The 21,183-nt window shown below is 43.9% G+C and overlaps 1 protein-coding gene across 2 annotated transcripts in view; it reads right to left on the bottom strand.

Moving 5' to 3' along the window:
• LOC119374789 (uncharacterized) overlaps positions 1-13,369 on the bottom strand; it is a 39,879-nt gene extending 26,510 nt beyond the window's left edge. For both annotated transcript variants that reach the window (XM_037644982.2, XM_037644976.2), the window contains exons 1-5: positions 13,179-13,369; positions 10,655-10,780; positions 9,269-9,391; positions 8,016-8,111; positions 1,606-1,687 (exon numbers count right to left, since the gene is read on the bottom strand). In XM_037644982.2, coding sequence (XP_037500910.1) covers positions 1,606-1,687; positions 8,016-8,111; positions 9,269-9,340 — 250 coding nt within the window. In that variant the 5' untranslated portion in view covers positions 9,341-9,391; positions 10,655-10,780; positions 13,179-13,369. The remainder of the gene's footprint in view (positions 1-1,605; positions 1,688-8,015; positions 8,112-9,268; positions 9,392-10,654; positions 10,781-13,178) is intronic.
• Between the last annotated feature and the right edge of the window lie 7,814 nt (positions 13,370-21,183).

Here is a 21,183-nt window from a genome sequence, read left to right as displayed (position 1 = left end):
CTCACCATTGCGCCCAAGGCTCTTCACGGGGTCCCTTGTCCCTGTGCATTATTTTTAAATTTCAAAGAGATATTTACTGCACTGAAGACTGGAGAGGTTAGGGCACTTTCCGTGGTGCAGTGCAGTGAAGCCAATCCTCTGCATATTTTCAAAAAAATTATTTCGCTTGTATCTTGCGAATAAAGCGCCTTTAAATAGTTTTTTTAGGTTGTTTGAGGACACATAGAATCAAATAGGCAAATAAAAAAAAAATCGGTGTTTCTGTATCGTTTTTCGCTAAAACACTCGGTAGGGAAAGGGTTAAACTCTGTAATATGAACATTTATTTAAGATTTGTTATTTGTATGATGAACTTCCAAAATGTGCTTGTGCTGCTACAAAGATTCTGTTTGTACGTCCTACCATAAGAATCTCGGAATTATGTATTTCACTGACTGCTACATATTTTCAAGAACAAGTCTTCAAAGTTAATAATTTTTTATTAAAGAAACTCGTGCTCTCTCTGGCTCTCTGGTCAATCTAAGTATTCGTATGACTTTCAGGAAAGTGTACTTTCATACAAAAATGTTTACAGGCAAAAAGACATGCTCCAAGTTCCCATGAAAAAAATTGAGGCACCACAGAAAATGCATTTTTGGCTGTATTTTCGTCCTGATGTGATCCAAGTAAAAATATTTTGCATGTGGTATTTGATAGAACACTTCATTGCTAAGTAGTGAAGAAAGCCTCATCAAAATTTATTTAAGGAAGGAAATTTTTGAAGTTGGCCCTCAGAATGCATATGGAAATTCTTTGTGTTGCCACTATGCCACACAGCGAGCAACTGACACTAAGTGCAGGTGGCGGCAAGATGTGAGGTGTATGTCAGTGGCTGGAGAAAGTTCGAAGTTTTATCGCTTTGATATCATGGTTACAACTACTGCATTTGCATTACATTGCGAGTATGTTTTGAGGTCCCAATGGAAAATCAATACACCAGAGAACAGCTTCTGATATTCTTAGCACATCGTGCTACAATGACACATGCACAATTAGTACACACAGGAAAATGTATATACATACCTAGATATTACTAGACAATGTATTAAAAATCATACTTAAAACATACCTAAAGTATTAATACTTCATAACAAATTGTTAACTTTGAGGATTTCCCTTGTTTTTGAAAATATGTAGCAGGCAGTGGAACACAAGACTTTGGGATTCTTATAACAGGACATCTAAACAAAACCTCTGTAGCAGTGCAAGCGCAGTTTTGGAAGTTCAACATCCAAAGATAAATTTGAAATAAATTTATTTAATGCAGTTTAATAAAAGTGAGCGAAAATCGAGAAGGTGCCACAAGACTGAAACATGTTTTTTCATGCTGACTCTTTGCCACAATGCTCAATGTGCTACAGCGAAAAGGCACAAATTTTATCAGCAAAATCTGTGTTGTTCGACACCATGGCTGGGACACTTGGCATGCAATGACCCATATATATATATTTTTCTCTTTTCGTCTGAGGAACATGCCATAGTATTCCTTTGGCGCTTCATTTTACTTTCAGGTAAATGACAATTTAGTTTTTCCCCTAAAATCTCATTTTGTGAAAATGTTCTTACGGGCCTTCAACTTTCGTTTTATCCTCGAATCACGGTGCCGGAGGTGCTTTAAAACTGCGCGATGTAAATCATGGATGAACATCTGCAAAAGAAATGTAAAAGCATTTACTTTAGTCACAACTTCTCTTTCCGACTTGCACTGCATGAAACTTTATGACACCTTATTTTCTTAGCACAAAGTCTAAATAAAGTTTCTGAACTTCGATTGGCCGAAAGGTTGAATGCATGGCTGTGTTCCTACAAAAATTGACACATATATACATGATACAATGTGCAGTCATCATTATACTATTTATTGACTATAAAAACATGCATTTAGTTCTAGAAAAACCTGTGATATATAATAAGAACAGTTGCAAAAACGGAAGAAATGGTGTAAAAGAAAGTATACTGATCCCATGCACTTTAAGGATCAGTTTAGGTGACGTGTTCACTGGTTCTTCAAAAGAAATGCTGCCCTGTTTAGCGACCATTTCCAAAAGACACAGCCAACATGGGCACATTTTTCACTGGAAAACACCTCACTTAACATCAACCTGCCGTTAAACGTGGGCAGGCTAACATGGTTCCCACACAGGAAGGTCAAACTCAATTTAACCTCAACCTCACAAAGTGAGGCGAGGTTCAAATGAGGTCGGCAGCTCGAATTTCTATGAGTGAGGTTAATAGCTTGATGCACGAGTTGTACGGGGCCAGAAGCTCAGTGAGGTCAAGTTTAGAGGTCAATCTTTGCTGCAGCTGCTCATGTGCGTGCTCGCTGCTTCTGAAAGAATGAGTCTGCGGTATAATTTCAACTTTTGCCTCACGTAAATTTTCGACATAATTGGAAGTATGTCTACGTGTAGGTATTAGCTCTGGGAAGTTGGAGTAGTGTCTTGGCTACGTGAAATGTCACGTGGGAGACCACGCTATCGAATTGTACGCATGCTCACTAAGTTAAAATTGCTTAATGTGTCTTTTTACCTCCCCTGCCCAGGATTTTTTAACATCTTGATTTTTAAGTTTGTACAAAGGGTATACTGTAATCTAATGGCTATTCCCCACAAGATCAAGTCGCCAAAGTCGCCACATGGTAGACTGTAAGAACCATGCTTAGAGTAGATCCTTCCTCAAGTTGTGCGATAGCCATCCTTGAGCAGAAATTCACATACAGCGTTAATATCCAACGAAGATATTGCTTTCAGGTTGCTGTGCACTCACAACAGCTTTACTGCAGCATGCCTGTGAGCATGGCACTAACACCTCTGCATTGTAATAAACCTAATGTTTGAGTACAGCACCATCCAGCATTTAAGACTGCCAACCAACTTTTATGCTCCCCGTTTTCTTTAGAGCAACATAAAGCTTTAACAATAAGGTGTCTAATCAAAGTGTTAAACCTAACACGAAAAACGCCACGAAACATTTTTATCAGAATTTTTCTAGCTGCAGCGTCAATGAAGTCAAGCACCCAACACAAGCTGTAAACAGTGGTACACATGCCGGCAAACAAGTGAGGCCATATCTATATGAAAGTAAGCTTGTGTTTATCAAGCTTGCATAGCTGTGGTACGCATTCACGCACTGTGGTATGCTGTGCACATGCGCCGCAGCCTGAAACAGGTTTTAGGCTCTACTAATTGCCGCGAAGGCAACTAGTAGAGCCTAAACTAGTTGGCAACTAGTAGGCAACGCCGCTTCTCAGCGTCGGCTCATTTTACCTCATAATAAGCATAGAATAAAGCTGGGATACATAACATACAGACTTTAATTTTAAGCTTGAATTATGGTGCGCCTAAACAACAGCAGACTACGTACAGAAGTCCGAATGACTCTTTTGCGCCGCACCAGGGCATGCCCACGAGGCAGCGTGACATACCGGTTCTCACAACCTTCATACACAGTTTAAAAATATAAATCCTACTATACCCATGAAAAGAACGCTCGATTCTGTCACTGAATGTCATGGTTTTTCTATTTCCGCTAGGAACTCCTTACATGTTCAGGCCGGTTGTCAGTCCCTTTAAGAACATTACTGAAGCAATTTTATTTCATTCTCAGAAAATTAAGTAAGTCACTGCTGTGCATGACTACTTCATTTCAGTGTTACTCAAATTACTATTTAAATGACTATTCAAATTCAGTGCTCCAGCAGCAGCATAGGAAAATGTGGAATTGGATGCAGTGTTTCATGAGTAGTAAAATGCTGTGTTAAATAAGTGATGGGTCAACAGTGTTTCATGAATAGGCATGGTGCAGGCAGAACAGACCGAAGAAACTAAAAAAGCGTAAAACACTTTTTGCAGAGTGCTAGATCCCATGTTTACTTCACGTTCTTTCACAACAAGAACAGTATCTGCTTTTGATACTAAAAATAACATTGTAAGATAGTGTATTATCAATGCACCGCAACAAGGCAGTTTTAATGCTATCTAAAGTAGACTGAACTAAAGTGGAATGCCACCATTTACATTTTAAAACCACTATTAACCACTTTTTCACAGGTTTCCGGCAGTCGTAATATGTCTGGAGTCTCCGGTAGAAGGACAGACAGAAACAGTGACAAAGTTACGTTGCAAAGCAACATTAGAAAGTAATGTTATGTAATGATGTGGCCACTATGCTGACATGCCTAGGAAAATTAAGCTTATTTCCACTGTGCCGCTGCCTATAAAAAAGCACGTGACAAAGGTCTCTGCTTGGACCCTCCACCTAAATCAGTTTGGTGTGCATCAGAAAGAGGGAATATAACGAACAGCCGAATCTTTATGAAGGGTTCTCCCTTTGCTCCTGCCTTAAGTAGTACATGAAGTTCATGCTTGAGATTTGCCCAATAATGCAAATATGTAGCACATGCTGACTGAGTCATGAGGTCGTAACACTGACCACGACAGCCGTTTTTAGGCAAGGCAAATGCAAAAAAAAAAAAGTTTATTTTCCTTAAACTACTGAAGTTTATGAAATCAACACTCGGAAAAAAAAATAGTCAAAAACTGAAAAACCCCGATAGATATAGGCAGCTGTTGGAGAAAGTTGTTATAGAACGTGCGGTTAAAATGGCAGAAAATCTTTCCTTCTCGCTCTTGCATATTAAAGAAAGCGAATGAAAATTTTGTTATTCCAGTTGGAGTGTAGTACACAAAGGCAATACCCCCAGCTGACATCACCAGAACAACATTCACAGTGCCACCACCTGTTGCATGTTGCGTTGTGTTTTCACTTTTCATGATACCCATCTATAAAGTCAGTTGTTAGTCCAGCATCCTACCTGTTCCTGTCTCTTTTTCCTGGCTCAGTTTCTTCTCTTTTCTTTAGTGCTGCTGGCATTTCCTTACGAAGAACAATGTACCAACTTGCCCAACAAGCCACCCTAATGAACAACTGCAAGATTTGGCTGAAATGTTCATAGCAGTGTCTGCTTTCTGCAGGACGTGTTTTCTGACCATGTCCAAGGGGTGGTTCATGACCACCTTAACTTCTCCATTATTAAAGTGCTGTTGTAGATGATATTGCCATTTTAGATGTTCTCAAACATTAATCTATCACTGCAACTTGTATTGTCAGTTACATTTACTCGGCCATTAAGAGCTGGAGCAAAAAAGCCTTCTATGAGAGTCCCCTCAACTTGCTGCTATTAGTGCTCAGAATGAGCACTGACAGCAGCACCAACTGATGGTGCCCATACTTTTTTTTATATGAGCAGCAGAACAGTGGCTCTAAACATGATACACTGTGCAATACATCAATCCACTAGCAAATTTGTTTTCTACCAATGAAAGCGATTTGTTCTCCCAAGCCAAAAAATTCACCAACAATTACAACACTGCCTAATGCAAATTCTGAGTGCAGATTCATGTTGGGGCAACACCAACTGTGTTTGCAGTTTTGGCTCTCCACAGTTGTAGCAATGTAACATTCACTACATATTGCCACAGAAACTGCCAGCACTTGAGTGCTACACACACCACTCTGTGCATTGCAGGCGTCGTGAACCAAGCGAAACGCCGACAGCCCCATTACAACAAGCAAAGCCAGCCGCAGTGCACGTGCCAGCCCTGCATACGTGCGAGCTCTGTCCGAGGGGCCAGCGCGCGTGACGGAGGGAGAAAGCGAGGTTAGAGACCAGTACTTTGTGATATCTAGACTCCGCGTTCACTCTCCTTCGTCCTCGTTCACTCTCAGTTACGCTGATGCCAGCCAACAACAGCGATGCCGCTCAACGCAGGAATGGGCACCTAAGAGCTGCGCTCTAAAAACCCACAAGTGCATGCTGTATCACAGATGATGCATTAAAATGCTTTCCTCACAGAGTGAACGGTTGATGCATAGTATTGCACCACATATCACACCAGGTGAATTGCTTCACGAGTGGATCCTTTAAAGGGGTCATGAACCACTTTTCCAAGTAATGATCTAATGACCTCAGTATCGGAGTATACTGCCTCCCGAATCGATTGCCGCAAAAATTTCTCGAATCCTTCAAGGATGAGCGGAGTTACGGGGGTTTGGCGCACGCTTTCAGAGCTTTCTCTCTTTTCTCGTGCCAACGAGCGCACTGGAAGCTACACAGGGAGGGAAGGTACGGGGGAAAGAAGTTACGTCAGTGCGCGTCATGAAACGCGATCGCTCTCCTGCTGTGATTCACATGCGCTAGTGCGGCTACCGTGTACTCAGGAGTGCGGCGCCGGCAAATGGCGGCACCCCATAGCAAGAAGCGCATCTGATCCGAACACCGCTCTAGATTTACGTCGGCCATCGGCCAATAAGCATGCTATGTCTCTTGCGACGTAAACAGGCAGATCCGCGACGTCAACGGGCAGACGCCCCGCCCACCGACGAGAGTGAGATTCGGCCTCTGTTTGAAAAGAGGGCGCCTGAGAAAATGGCAACTTCGCGCTCCGCTTGTGGCCTTTACGCGGCGCGCACAACTGTAATATTTGGCAGAGCAGTTCATAGCCGTGTAAGCTTTCCACAGGATGTGTTTTTTTCAACAAGCCCAAGGGGTGCTTCTTAAGCTGCCCACCCATTACAAAGGGCTCATCCATGATTCATCATTATCATAGGCCGTAGCACCAACATGTGCAGCTACACGAACGCAAATATTGCCCTACAGTTGCATAGTAAATACCCAAGTGTCACTCCATGTGAAATGTGCAATCGATGAATGATTTAATCCTGCCTATTAGAAAAGGCTGTACCATAATTCATCATCATCAGTAGCAGCAGCACCATCAGCAATGGCCTCCCACCTCATGAGGGGCCACATGTGCACACAACATAGGTGCACACATTGCAGTTGCATAGTTTTGCAGCAAGTGTCAACGCAGTTCAACTGCACAGCTTCCCTGCGCATTAAACTTGCCTGCCCATTTCAAACAGCTACGCTACAATTCGTTATCAGCAAGAGTAGCATTAATAGCGACTTTCTATCGCCCAAGGGGTCTCATGTTCAGCTAAGCAGTTGCAAGCATCGTGTGGCAGGTGCATGGTATTGCATCAGGTGTCACGCCAAATGAAATGCGTAATGGGTGTGCGCTTTAAAAGCTGACCGCCCAATACAAAGTGCTCAGCCACAATTTATCATCACGGTCCTCATCAGCAGCATCAAGAACGTGTCAAATAACTCCATGTGTCATGTCATATGAAATTCAAAATGGGGAGGGCGGGGGCACTTTAAAGCTGCCTAACCGATATAAAGGGCTGTGCCACAATTCAACACCAGTGTCCCAGCTATAGCTTTCTCTATAAACCGGTTAACGTGGGAACTTTAAGGCATTGACAGCAGTGAACAGACTACCATTTCCCTTGTTTGCCACTATCTTGCCATGGTGTTATCTGGACCCTGTGACACTGCACACCAAATGGTCCGTGGCATCAAAATGGCCGTGGCATCCAAATGGTCCGTGGCATCCTTCACAACAAACTTTTCCAATCACAAAGCACACCTGATGGTATTTAGATAAATGTGCGGACATCAAACCGCTACTTTCTATGCTCAGTGCTTGTGTTAAGTGCCTGAGAAGAGTTTACAACAGGCTCCTAGAAGGCCGCTCCTCCAGCTTACGCTGAGACTGTGCTGCGTGTTACGTGCTGGTCTGGAGTCTTTTTTTTTTCAGTGGTAAGAACCTTAGAACTTAAGTTCGCACTGGCATTTTGCAAGCAGCATGCCTCACTACTACCAAGCATATTTCAGAAGGAAAACAAAAACTCAAGGATTTATTTATTTTAGAGCTATAGTTGCTGCAGACATGACACCAGCTGTAGCTAAAATGCCAGATATGACAGATCATAGCCAAAATTTTAACATCTTATTTCCTCACCCTTTTGCAAGTAAGATGTTTGGCATCATATGTGGCACATCATGTGGTAAGGTCCAACAATGGCAACCCAAAATAGCACAAAAGTGCAAAGTTTAAACAAGATCAACTTGCCTCATCTAGGTCACAATCTTCCAGACCCAAAAGCCTTCCAACTGGGTCTTCAGAAAGCACAATTGCAGCCTGCACCTTCTCAGCTTCTTTGTGATACTATAAAAAAAGTCAATTTCAGTAAACAATGAGCAATACATCTGCAACGTGCAAGCACATGTCAGAATAATGAACGATAATTTGATGAATAATGCCTTGATATACCTCCTGCCAAGAAAAAAGCACATTACCCAGCATAATCACTAAATGAAGTCAGTAAAGCCAACTTTAAACTTAGAAAAGAAGAATTTTGAGTTCACACAATGCCCACTCAACAGTTTTATTGATACAGAAATATATGCACACATTTGAAATTCCCTTTAACTTATGGTACATGTGGCTGGGTGCATCCACCCAGCCGAATGTACCATAAGCATCTTTTCCGGCCACGGCTCAATTTTTCTTCTGTCCACTAAGCTGTGCGTTCTGGCACTGCAATGGCATTGGAAAACATCACCACATGATGCCTATGCACCACGAAGATCAGTGTGTAAGTCATCTTTCCATTGCCATATTGGACAAAGAGAGATTGCTACTGTCCGCATTTTTGTGAGCATTACATCATTTCACGTGTTTCGCTATGTGTACTGATGTTGTTCAAGAAATGCTTTGCTCAGATCTGTTTGTATAAGAAGTCTGAGTTTTCTCATAATAAAACCAGATGTTAGAAAGCACTTGTCCTGTGTGTATCTCTACTTCGTCCCCGTGCGTTTTTCGCACTTCATAAGCATGAACTGATTTTAACTAGGTCAGATAGCTGTGTTGCTACAATGATTTTTACACAATCTGCAAAATATCTTGCGAAAATTGTGCACAACATTTTCCAATGTGCACATGATGCACAATTTATTCACTTTGGGTCTGCATAATGTAAGGATTCCTTTCACTTGGCTAGTGCTTGTTCTTATAACCAGACGGTTCCAGTGATAATGGAAGTAAAGCAGCACTTGAGCCACTGAGAAAACATAAGAAGAAATAAAACTGTCAAAACGGGTTGGCCCCCCTGGAAACTTTGCTTTATGACTAAATTGCAGCTACCAGTGCAATACACTTGCTCACATTTTTAACACTAGTGAATAGAGGGCACAGAGTGCATAACTTGTGCTAATCCACTTTTTATCACTCTTTCAAGTAGAGAGCCTCACATTACATTTTGCAGCGGCAAGTAGCAGTACCATGAACATTACTAAAAGAAGAAAATGATTTCATTTCCATACACTACTGTCAATCAGTTGCAAACCATCTTTGTTGTGGCAGGAGTGCTGAATGTCCTTCCACACACACTTCATCTCGTGAGCTGCTTCATATCGTTGTTGTGCTTCTGCAGCATCAAGTTCAGCCTTTAAAACACAAATAAAGACACAGCAGAATTATGACTTGGGAAACTGGCAGCTTCTTCAAAAAGTTGCATCATCACCTGAAACTTGCGACAAAAATTTTGATAATTCAGATATGGCTGCAGGAGATTACTCCCACAACCATGAACATAAGCAGTAAGATTCTGTAATCTACATAACAAACCAGATCTTCTAAGCAAGAATGTGAAAATTTTGTTTTATGCAGGCACCACCAGTGACTGCTTAGAAAAGAAATTGTTACTACTCAGAAAATTACACTGCTGTTCATCTGAAAATAATTGATAGCGCGACGGGTTAAACACAGACAGAAAGAAGAAAAGGACACCGCGCTGAACTTCAGCGCGGTGTCCTTTTCTTCTTTCTGTCAGTGTTTAACCCGTTGCGTTGTCAATTATTTTACGAAGAACATCCACCAACTAGCCCAACTTGCGATTCTGAATTACACTGCTGTGTGGCAGCAACGTCGTTTTATTTAAATGCTGAATTCTTTTTTTTAAATAATGTTTGCACTTGCAGTGATGTTTTATACATATTTTTCTTCTTGAAATAAACTACTGCACTAGTTATAGTTACTGCACAGTACTAATCACTACTCTATTACTCAAGGATGTGGAAAATAATATCAAATTAGAGCTCAATAATACATACTTCCTAAATATTGATAGCTGTTAAACATGCAGTTGCGTAAGAAATGTGCATGCATCCCAAGGTAGAATCGCTGGTGACACAGCAGTCAGATATAGGTTGGGGGCCCACAGAGCTCTTCAAATGGGCAAACTTCTCAGATGATATGCATGCTGACAGCTGTCAGCTCGGAAGGATTTGTGTTACACGCTCAGAGCTTCACAACTGGTGCATGGAGCAAGTTTACCAGGGTGGCACATTCAGCACAACTGTGTTAAATGCAGAAAAAAAAAGGACTTCTAAGTGCAAATTTATTTTCATCACTGTAAAAAAATGTAGAGAGCTTTTTGCTCAGGATGAGTGACACAGAAGGTGTGGTAACAGGAAAGTGGCAGGGGTGAGCGCACCTAAGCCTCTGGTGACAGCTGGCTACTAAGGCATCACAGGCAAACATGTAAGTGATGTCCCTTTCACGAAAGTGAGCACTGAAGTAGTTTAGAAAGAAGAAAATTCGTGGATAGGAAAGACACTCATTTACAACAAGCTTCTATTGAAGCAAAACATTCCTACAAGCATTCTTCTGTCCATGCAGAGAAAAACACTTGTACCACAGCTACATACCCTTTTCAACTCTTGGTAAGTGTCCGATTTGAGAAGGTGAGGCGCTGCTGTCTTTAGGTCTTCAAGCAAAGTGTGAAAACTGAGAGCCAGGGTCCTCGGCCTTATCAGGGCGGCCCATCATCATCGCTACGAACAGAAAACAAGAGCATTAGTTAAAGATAACACTAGGCAGGACAATGTAGAAGCACAGAATAAAAATGTTGGAAACACTTGCAGTGATTTTTGCCTCAGTTCATGTAGAGCCAGGAGTTAATGACATATAGCTTGCACGGTGCCCCTTTTCTTTAATTTTCATCTATTTTATATTTCAAGCATGTTCAAGAACACAACAATACAGAATTAGGAAGCTGTAAGCTCCTGTTTAACATGTACGACCGGAGACTTAATCTATGAGCTCACCACATGGAAATTAATTAAAAGGGAGTGGATATTTCCCCGGAAGCTGGCAGTGTTGCTTTAAAGAAATTTTCTTGGCAGTTCATGCTCACTTCGTCATGCGATGCGGGAAATTGGAATTTGCGCAAGTATTGAGTGCAATTAAACAGCACGTCATTATGGACAGGTATTCAGCAACTTAAATAGTCTGCAGCATTTACTCTTCAAAGGCGGATGTACACAAGCCTGTCCCAATGAGCATGCACTCCAGAGTGACATCATGTGCCGAACGCCCGGTGACCCCCACCTTTGGAGAACATTGGCTGTGCATGAGTGGGACTATTTCTTTAGTTGCGGATATGATCGGCTGCCACGCTTCAGTCATCTGGGTGGGGCCTCTATGTACTTCCTAAGTTGTACCCGACTTTTGAAGGTTTTAGAATACGGTACCCAGAGCAGTGCTAATGCAATCAGCTTGGGTTGTCGCCACTGCGTAAGCATCGGGTGCCCTATTCTAAAATTTGAGCGCTTACCTAAGACCGACGAAACCTAGACCTGGGCACCCAACTCTAAAACTATTTGATATAATGTGTCTGGGAATAAGCACCATGGATATCAACATTGGACCGTAATCATGAAGGCCTGGCACCACCATTAAATCCCCCGTGTGCAGCCACATAAAATGTGAAACTACTATATAGGGGAAAAAAGCTACAGTGATGGGTAGGCACAGGTCGGCAAACTCACTCCTGAGTCTACTCACTCAAGCTCAGATCATGGTGAGTCTGAGTTTGAGTGAGTCCGGGAGAGTAATATTTTGGTGAGCTTGAGTCCGAGTGAGTCCGAGTGAGTCTGGCTGAGAAAAATTTTAGTGAGTCTTGAGTCCTAGTGAGCCCTAAGCACAAAATATATTTCTTGAGTGAGTCCGAGTGATCTCCACACTTTTTTGCAGACCTATGGTTCTATCTACACAACTTCAGCATTACTATCAGCCGTATGTAGGCCCACGTTTATACTCCCGCCGTCTCACACATACTTCAAAGCACTAGCGTTCACACACCAGCTCAGTATTTATTAATCAGAGGCGTGAGTTATGTAGAAAGGGGGGAGGGAGGGGGGGGGGGGGGGGCAGGTTGACCTCGCTCCCGCAAACTCTTTTACAGGAAGTTCTTGATAAAAATTTCTCATGTGAGTCATCCCTTTCAATAAAAATGTCCTTACTAGATTGCAACCACTGATAACTCATATATGAAGGCACGAGATCAAAAGGCACCAAGTGGAGCACCAATTATGCGAAGTATTGGTTTTAAAGAGCAATGAAACCATGGTCGAAAAAGCTAATTATACGCTAACGGACTCACGAGTCAACTCACTCAGACTCACTGAGACTCAGAGCCGTGAGTCTGAATGAGTCCGAGTGAGTAATATTTTGGTGACTTTGAGTCCGAGTGAGTCAGACTGAGAAATATTTCAGGGAGTCTGAGTTCGAGTGAGTCCGGTTGAGGAAAATTTTTGGTGAGTCTGAGTCCGAGTGAGCTCTAAGGGCAAAATATATTTCATGAGTGAGTCTGAGTGAGCTCCACATTTTTTGCCGACCTATGTGGGTAGGTAGCACTTACTGCGACGCAATGTCTTAAACCAGCGTAGCCAGAAAACACATGAAAAACAAACTGAAGAGGCATCCCCCAGTTGTTGGGAAGCGCTTTGTCGGCGTGACGAGGTGGCCGCAGACCAGAACTTCGATGACTTCGTGAATGCCGAAGTAGGCGCGGACACTGACACAACAGCTCTCGACGACGAGTCCGAAGATACGAACGATCCGGATACTGTCGAAGCTCCCGTGGCCACACCAAGCCAGGTGATGGAGGCCGTCGACCTTCTGTGGCGGTTTGCTCGGGCACACTTGGGTGCCGAGGACGCTTTGATTTCACTGCCCGCTGCTCAAGAAGCGCGCGCAGGCGAAAATCACGAGCTTTTTCACTAGGCAATAGATTTGTCGTTCTCTCGGTTTTACAAAGTTTCCGATTTAACAAACGAATTCGCGGGTCCCGATCACTTCGTTAATCGAGTTTAAACTGTATGTCAGACACTGACTTCCATTATGCAACTCCATAATGTCGGGAGTTTGATGGCACCGCAAACGGCTTACCTTTGATGAGAGCTTCCATAGGGGAATCCATGCCGAGGCCTGTGTCACTGTGTCATTAAACCAGCAAGCGGAATGCGTCGATCCAGTCTACACGCAAAGGGCTTTCCACTTGTCAAAATTTAAACGCCCCGGTAGCGATGGCGATCTGTTGATGGCGATGATCGGGCGCTACCGGAGAACATCTGCGCTACCGTTACTCGCTAGACGAAACGCTGGCGCTGGCGTCGGTAGCGATTATTCCTGGCGGGCTTGTTTTTTAGGAGCGAAACCGCGAAACACCTTTATCATTGCTCAGAACTCTGATCATTGCTTACTCCAAGTCTCGCTTCATCACCAGATTATCAGCACCTTCAGTTCCCTTGGAGCAGAAAATGGTGTAAAACAAGGCAGACAGAAGTAGCAATGACAAGATTGCGATGTAGGATCCCAACTCTTACAGAGCTGGTCTGGCGATCTCTCCTACATGTTCCTTTTGCAATGAGGCAGAAACAATCGAACATTTCTTGCTGGAATGCCGACGGTTTTCCTCTCAGAAAACGAACGATCGAAATTGTAATGCGGCACCTTGATCTGCCAGTCATTTGGGGCTTCTGTCGCTTCTGTGCTGGGGCACTATCGAGAAATTCATATGCGAATCAAATCGTCTTATTCGACACACCAACCGCTAATAATTTTTAAATTGTCATAATCACAGAATCATTTTGACCATTTGGGAGGTTATGCAACACGGTCTACTCTAAAACTGGAATTCATTTTAAAAAAACCCTTCATTCTAATTGATACTGTAACGTCTATTAGCACTTAAAAATTTCAGATTTTATGATCCGCCCGACTCTTGGCCGATCCCCCTGAGTGGGTAGGTGCCAATCATTCCAAGAGCATCATCATCATCATCAAACACCTTAGGGTCTCGGTAGTCTCGGCTTTTCTACACTGTAGCTTTTCGGCGTGTCATGCCGTCGTCATCAAGAGTATGCGCCTTAAAAATTGGGTCCCACTACTCGCCACCGGTCGTCGTTAATGCCTAAAACATTATGTTTGGCTCAGCAGCGGTGTCAGAATCCCCGACGAAATTTACCAAGGCGCTCAAGATATCGTATCTAAAACCAGAGACACAAACGTGGGTCTCTACGGTAAAGTCATCTATTTGAAACACCACTTCTTGAAGCATATCTGCAAAGTGATGGTACTTTACTCGCCACCGGTCCACTAAAAATGAAAAAGGCAACAGATAGCCCAGCAAATAGCCGACGACGTTAGTGGAGCTGAAACACCCTTCCCTACATGCCGTAGGGAACTGAAACCGGGCATGTAGGGAAGAAGAAGAAGAAGCACCTTAGGGTAACCTGCATTCCGACGCAGTTTTCCGACGACGTTAGTGGAGCTGAAACACCCTTCCCTACATGCCCGGTTTCAGACTTGGCACCACTAGTGTCTCATCAAAGAAATCTCTCTCAAGACAATGTGGCGAATTACCTCGGTCAGGCCCTTCTTCTTCCTCTTCTTCTTTCTCTGTCTCTCATTGCGCATTAGCAGCGATTTTGCTGTGGGAAACACCGGCGCATACTGCATGCTTCACCCCTCTCCAGGTTTCACGTTAGTGGAGGTGAAACACATTTCCCTACATGCTTCGCCGCTCTTTGCTGCCGTTCAGTTCAGGTCTACTGTGATTGAGTTCTAGTTTACTCTAGGCACCTTCAATACGACGACCAGAGAATTATACATACCATGCGGAGCATATACCTGGCGAGCGTTAAACTTAGTGACTGCTAAATATTTTTAAATGCGAAACATATCATGTCGTGTTTTTTTTTCTTTTTTTTTTGACTGCAAGAAAATATTGGCGTTTTTAAAGGTCATTGGTAAATCGTTGCAGTTACGCACAGAACTTCGGTGTTATGTTCGACTCTAATTTCGCCCAGTATTTGAACTGCACAGTTCACAGCAGAAGTCTTTCTATCATATTCACAATGTCATTGAAATTGTTCATAATATCGTTATATGTCTTGCTGAGTGCATTGTGGTCCTTCCCGCACAGATTTATTTATTTATTTATTTATTTATTTACCATGTGCCTTCATCTTTTTGGCGCTATAGTTTCGTATGTCACTGATGCCATCCTCATCAAATGGCACCTGGCGGCCCTGGTGCGCCGCCTCGTATAATCGCCGAAGCGCCTGTTCGACCCGGTGCGCACCGGTGCGATTTGTCGAAGATGGTGTAAGTTTACTTTTGTTGATCATCTTTGAGGGCTGAGTAAATTCTATATTATCTCTCGAGGTAGGAACTTTCTCCTGCTGTCGCTTCTTTATCAATCCAAAAATCTAGCACCTTTTTGCATATGAAGGTCGCTGCTGTCGCGGCCTCTATAATAAGCCTTTGTAGTAGTTTGGGAGAACAAGCTTACTTCATGCCTTTCGTTCGTATCCTCTATTTCTTCATTTTCTTCTTGCTCTAAAACATTGTATTTGTTCTTAACCTTCCTCTTTTAACCTGATTACATCTAAGTTGACCTGCTTTTTAGTGATTAGTTTTGTTAATGCTCTGTGCAGGTTGAGTGTGATCTTCTCCCTCGCCAACTCATTATCACTCCTTTTTATCTTTCTTACTACTTTATATGTCCCATATTGTGCTTGGATATCCCTGTGCATTATGAAATCTATTTCGTTTTTTTTCTCTGTTAGGGCATTTCCATATCCACCTCCAGTTTACATGCTTGAAGAAGTTGTTCGTCATGCGAAGTCGATCTGTATCTACCAGCAGTTCTGGAAGCATTGCGTCGGCAAGGAATACTTGAAACGTACATGAATACCATATAGCCAACGTCTACAGAGATTCCACAGTTACCCTGCTCCTCCTCAAGAAAAGCATGAAAATCTCGATCGATAAAGGGGTCCGACAAGGAAATACAATCCCTCCATTGTTACTCACTGCATGTTTGGTAGAAGTATATAAATGATTAGATTGGGAAGAAGAAAAAATCACAGTTTCACCGCAAGGGCGAAGCAATGAATGCGATAGCAACAAATTCTAATGTTATACGAAGTAAACCTGGCAGCTAACTATTTTAGATCCAGTCTCGCGTAACTCTACAAAACGCTGGTGTAAGAGAATACGGCCGCTCTAGGGAGAGAAGCGGATTTCGCACAGTCTCTTCGCGTTTAGAGCGTAGCCTGCCGAGGTAGCGCGCGCGCCAGCGATCGCGACCGCGACCGCACCCTTAGAATCGAAGTTCACAGCAGCTGCTCGAGCGACCTCCCCCCCCCCCCCCCCCCGCCGTCCCTTCCTGCTCGTTCAAGATGGGCGGGCGGGGCGTCTCCTCTCTGCTTGAGTAGTAATCGACGGCAGGCCTCACACGCGGGTGATGTTATCGCATGCGCCCTCCGAGCGACGGAGATGGGCCGGATCGTTTGATCTCTGCTTCAGCTGCGTTCGTCGCCACCGCTCGCGCGCTTTTATCCGCGGGTAGAACATACGATGCGCAGGGGGATGTTATCGATTTGCACTTCATGCGGAACATAACGGCGACGATGACGCCAACGGCAAAAACCTCTGGAGAGTGTCCATATAATTGCTATCGCAATAATAGCAATAAAGGTTAACGGAGAATATCTCAGCAACTTGCGCCTTGCAGACGATATATAGTGCTCTTCAGCAATGACGGCGACGACCCGAATAACAAAAAAAAAAAGATTGAAAAGACCTAAACACAGAAAGCGTCAAAGCACTGCTGAAGATGAATATGCAGAAGACCACGAAGACAAACCGAGAGAGCGAGCATCACACCCAACCTACAGGGAGCAAGAACAAAATTGAACACTAAAAAACAGGCCACGCTGAATACAATCAAGGTAAAAAGAGAGGAATTTAGGATTGCACTTGAGGGCAAAAAATACAATACTTTAGAACAAGAAGAAAATGAAAAGCATATGAACAAAACCGATTTCTGAAGCAGAAACTGTAATGGAGGCAAAGTGCCAAGACAAGAAGTAAGCAAGCACTCTCATACCGTTAAAGGCACAACAGGTAGAAGTAACTATGTCAGGAGATAAGCTAGAATTTACCGAACTGTCAGAGCTGATAAACAAAAGCAAACACAGTGACATATGGAACTATAATCTCAAAGAGACGGATGCAGCAGTAAAAAAGGGCGGCCCCATCAAGGCAGCCAAGAGAAAACTCTCGGTTGGAGGAACCACAAAGCGTGCAGTGAAAGATAAACAGGACAATATTATTAACAATTTCAGTGACAGTGACGGTGGTAGAGGACTTCTACTCTTAACTGCACAATTTAAGTATAAATCACCCTACCGGGGGTGCTAGTTGAACGTGACACAAGTGTTATATGTGACATCAGTGAGGTCAGAAAGGCCCTCCCGTGTGGAAAAGTGGCTGGAGAAGATAGCATAACAGCCGATTTAGATATTTTATATTTAAGAAGCACGAGAAGGGAGACGTAAAAGATTTGAAGAATTACAGACAGATCAGCCCAGTTTCATCATTATACCAAATACTGACGAAGATAACTTCGAATAGGATAAAGAAACACACTTAGATTTAATCAACCTGGAGAACGAGCTATCTTCAGAAGAGGTATACACTACAATAACCTTCATGTGATCAATCAAATAATTGAGAAATCAGTTGCATGCAGACACCCCTTTACATGTCATTCATGTAGGGGCGCGCGAAGAGTCAAATTTCATCTCGAATCGGGTTCGAATCGAATAGTGCCGAATAGTGGCCAATAATATCGAATATCTAATCGAATATAGAATACAAAAGGTTTTATTTAAAACTGAAAGAAAGAACAAAGAAATGAAACGAAATGTCACCACGCTTACGCTATACGGTGTGGTGACAGCTTCATTACGCGCTTGTTCGGGAGGGTTTTCTTTTTTTCAGCTTTTATGGGCGCGCAGGCAAGTCTATAGAAGAGTCGCCATTCCAGTCAGCAGCGGCACTCTTATAACGGCTAACAGAGGGGTGCACGGTAGCAATTTTTTTTTTTTGTCGCGCAATACGGCTCATTTGACAACGGTAATGTTGTGCTTCATTGTCATGAGTGCTCCAGGCCCAAAAATCTGCGGGCGCCCGTTCACAGCAGCGTTTTAACTGCGCGCCGAAACGATGGGAGTTTCTAAACGAGTGCTGCGGTGCAGCGGTGGCGACTGCACAGCGTGAACAAATTTTAACGTGTGAGACCAATCACCGAGGGTATCGCGGGCCATAATCGGGACGTTTTACGGCGCTTGCGACATGCGCGACCGAATTGCGCAAGAAGTCCGTGCCTTCGTTTCGGAAGCGAAGTTGTAAAAAGTTTGACAGTTTTCTCATCTGTTTTTTTGCGTGCGGAAATGACATAATCTCCTTTAGAATAAACACGCACTCGCTTTTGAACCAGGATATCGGCGAAAGCTTTAACGAAATGCCTACTGACATTAGCATTATAGTTTTAGCCGCCCCACCCTAACCAAGTTGCACCATTGGCCTTTGTCGCGAGTTGGATATTCGTCCTGTCGAATTATTCGAAACTACGAATACTATATCTATTCGAAAGGCGAATCGAATTATTCGATTAGGTATTATGTATTCGATTCCAATTCGAAACTCGAATATTCGCACCACTACATTCATGGAATATGAAAAGGCGTTTGACTCGGTACGGATGCCAGCAGTTTTGTCGACATATTGGGTCGCTAAGGGGTATTTGAAATACACGTGAATATCGTCGTTAATATCGACAGGGATTTCACAGCTACCCTGCTACTCCTCAAGAAAAGCAGGAAAATCCCGATTGAGAAAGTGGTCAGACAAGGAGATAAATCTCTTGATTGTTATTCACTGCGTGTTAGGAAAAAGCATTCAAACGACTAGATTGGGAAGAAATAGGGATAATGATTAACGGAGAGTACCCCAGTAACTTACAGTTTGGAGATGAAATTGTACTCTTCAGCAATGACGGCGACGAATGGCAAAACATGATTGAAGACCTAAAGAGAGCAAGTGTTAAAGAAGGGTTGAAGATGAATTTGCAGAAGAGTGACAAGACAGTTGATGCTAAGTGGTCCGGCGAAAGAGCGAGTGTTCGCGACAGACAGAATCCATACATGGAGTATGCATATATATCAAGGTTAAGTACTAGCAGGGGAGCCCACTCATACAAAAGAAGAACAAGGAAGGAACGGCTGGTGCACATGCGGTAGACGTTCTCAACTCGTGGCCGACAACCGACCACTGTCACTAAACCCGAAAGTACATTATTGGAAACATTTCGTCCATTGTGTGCGCGCCAAAATGTTTCCAACAATGTCTTCAAGGGGTCATGAACCACTTTTCCAAGTAATGATCTAATGGCCTCAGTATCGGAGTGTACTGCCTCCCGAATCGATTGCCGCAAAAATTTCTCGAATCCGTCAAGAATCAGCGGAGTTACGGGGGTTTGGCGCACGCTCCCAGCGCTTTCTCTCTTTTCTCGTGCCGGCGAGCGCACTGGAAGCTAGACAGGGAGGGATGGCATGGGGGAAAGAAGTTACGCCAGCGCGCGTCATGAAACGCGATCGCTCTCCCGCTGTGATTCGCTTGCGCGAGTGCGGCTACCGTGTACTGAGGAGTGCGGCGCCGGCAAGGGGCGGCACCCCGCGGCAAGAAGCGCATCTGATCCGAACGCCGCTCTCGATTTACGTCGGCTATCGGCCAATAAGCATGCTATGGGTCTTGCGACGTACAGCGGACCGACGCCCCGCCCACCGACGAGAGTGAGAACCGGCCTCTGTTTGAAAAGAGGGTGCCTGGGGAAACGGCAACTTCGCGCTCCGCTTGTGGCCATTACGCGGCGCGCACGACTGTAATATTTGGCAGAGCAGTTCATAGCCGTGTCAGCTTTCCGCAGGATGTGTTTTTTCAATCAGCCCAAGGGGTGCTTCATGACCCCTTTCAAACCAACTCGCCCAGCTCTCCATACTATAACAAACCCGAAAGTGTTCAGCCATTGCATTTTGCATGTTCTGACATGTATGGGCTGCAGTGCATAGCTTGGAGGATAACAAAGGAACTCGTGAAAACGCAACGTGTGATGGAACGAAAAATGATAGGCATAGTACTAAGTGATAGGAAGGCAGCAGAGAGGATCAGAGAACAGACGAAGGTAGCCGATATACTAGTTGACATAAAAAAAAGGACCTGGGCACATCACGTCGTGAGAAGCACAGATAACCGATGGTCACTTAGAGCGTGACGAAATGGTTATCAAGAGACGAAAAGCGCGGCCTGCAGGACGGCAGGGGCGTAGGCAGAAATTTTTTTCGGGGGGGGGGGGGGGGGGGGCACCTCCTTGATCTGTAGTGGGGACGAGCAGGCAGATGTGGTCGAGTGTCATTTTCTGCTCTGTATGCTATGGCAAAAAACAATTCGGGGGGGGGGGGGGGCACGGGCCCGGTGTGCCCTAACGTGGCTACGCCCCTGCAGGACGGCAACGAGTTAGGTGTGTCCAGACAGGTTGGGTTATGGATCATTGGGAGAGGCCTTCATCCTGCAGTGGATAATGGACAGGCTGACGACGACGACGACGACGACGACGATGATGATGATATTGTGCAAACAAAGAATGCTTTGAATCTATCTATCTATCTATCTATCTATCTATCTATCTATCTATCTATCTATCTATCTATCTATCTATCTATCTATCTATCTATCTATCTATCTAACATCCGGTTCCGTCTTTGTGTTCTCGTGGTCGTATCGTTTACTTTACATACACCGAAATTTGCGTGGTATGACACAAGTGTACGACGAACATAAATGACAGGGCATGACATATATACAGGGCGTCGTAGCTATCACGCAGCACGATTTAAAAAAAGGAGTGACGAAGTTACGCGAAGCACAACTAGTGCATATTGTTCCCACTACACTGTAGTAGCCAAACCCCGCCACGGTGGTCTAGTGGTTATGGCGCTCGACTGCTGACCCGAAGGTCGCGGGATCGAATCCCGGCCGCGGC

The sequence above is a fragment of the Rhipicephalus sanguineus genome, chromosome 1, assembly GCF_013339695.2.
Source record: "Rhipicephalus sanguineus isolate Rsan-2018 chromosome 1, BIME_Rsan_1.4, whole genome shotgun sequence".
In the NCBI taxonomy this organism is placed as follows: domain Eukaryota; kingdom Metazoa; phylum Arthropoda; class Arachnida; order Ixodida; family Ixodidae; genus Rhipicephalus; species Rhipicephalus sanguineus.
Note: the sequence above shows the minus strand (reverse complement) of the source record. Positions and strands in the feature narration are given on the sequence as shown.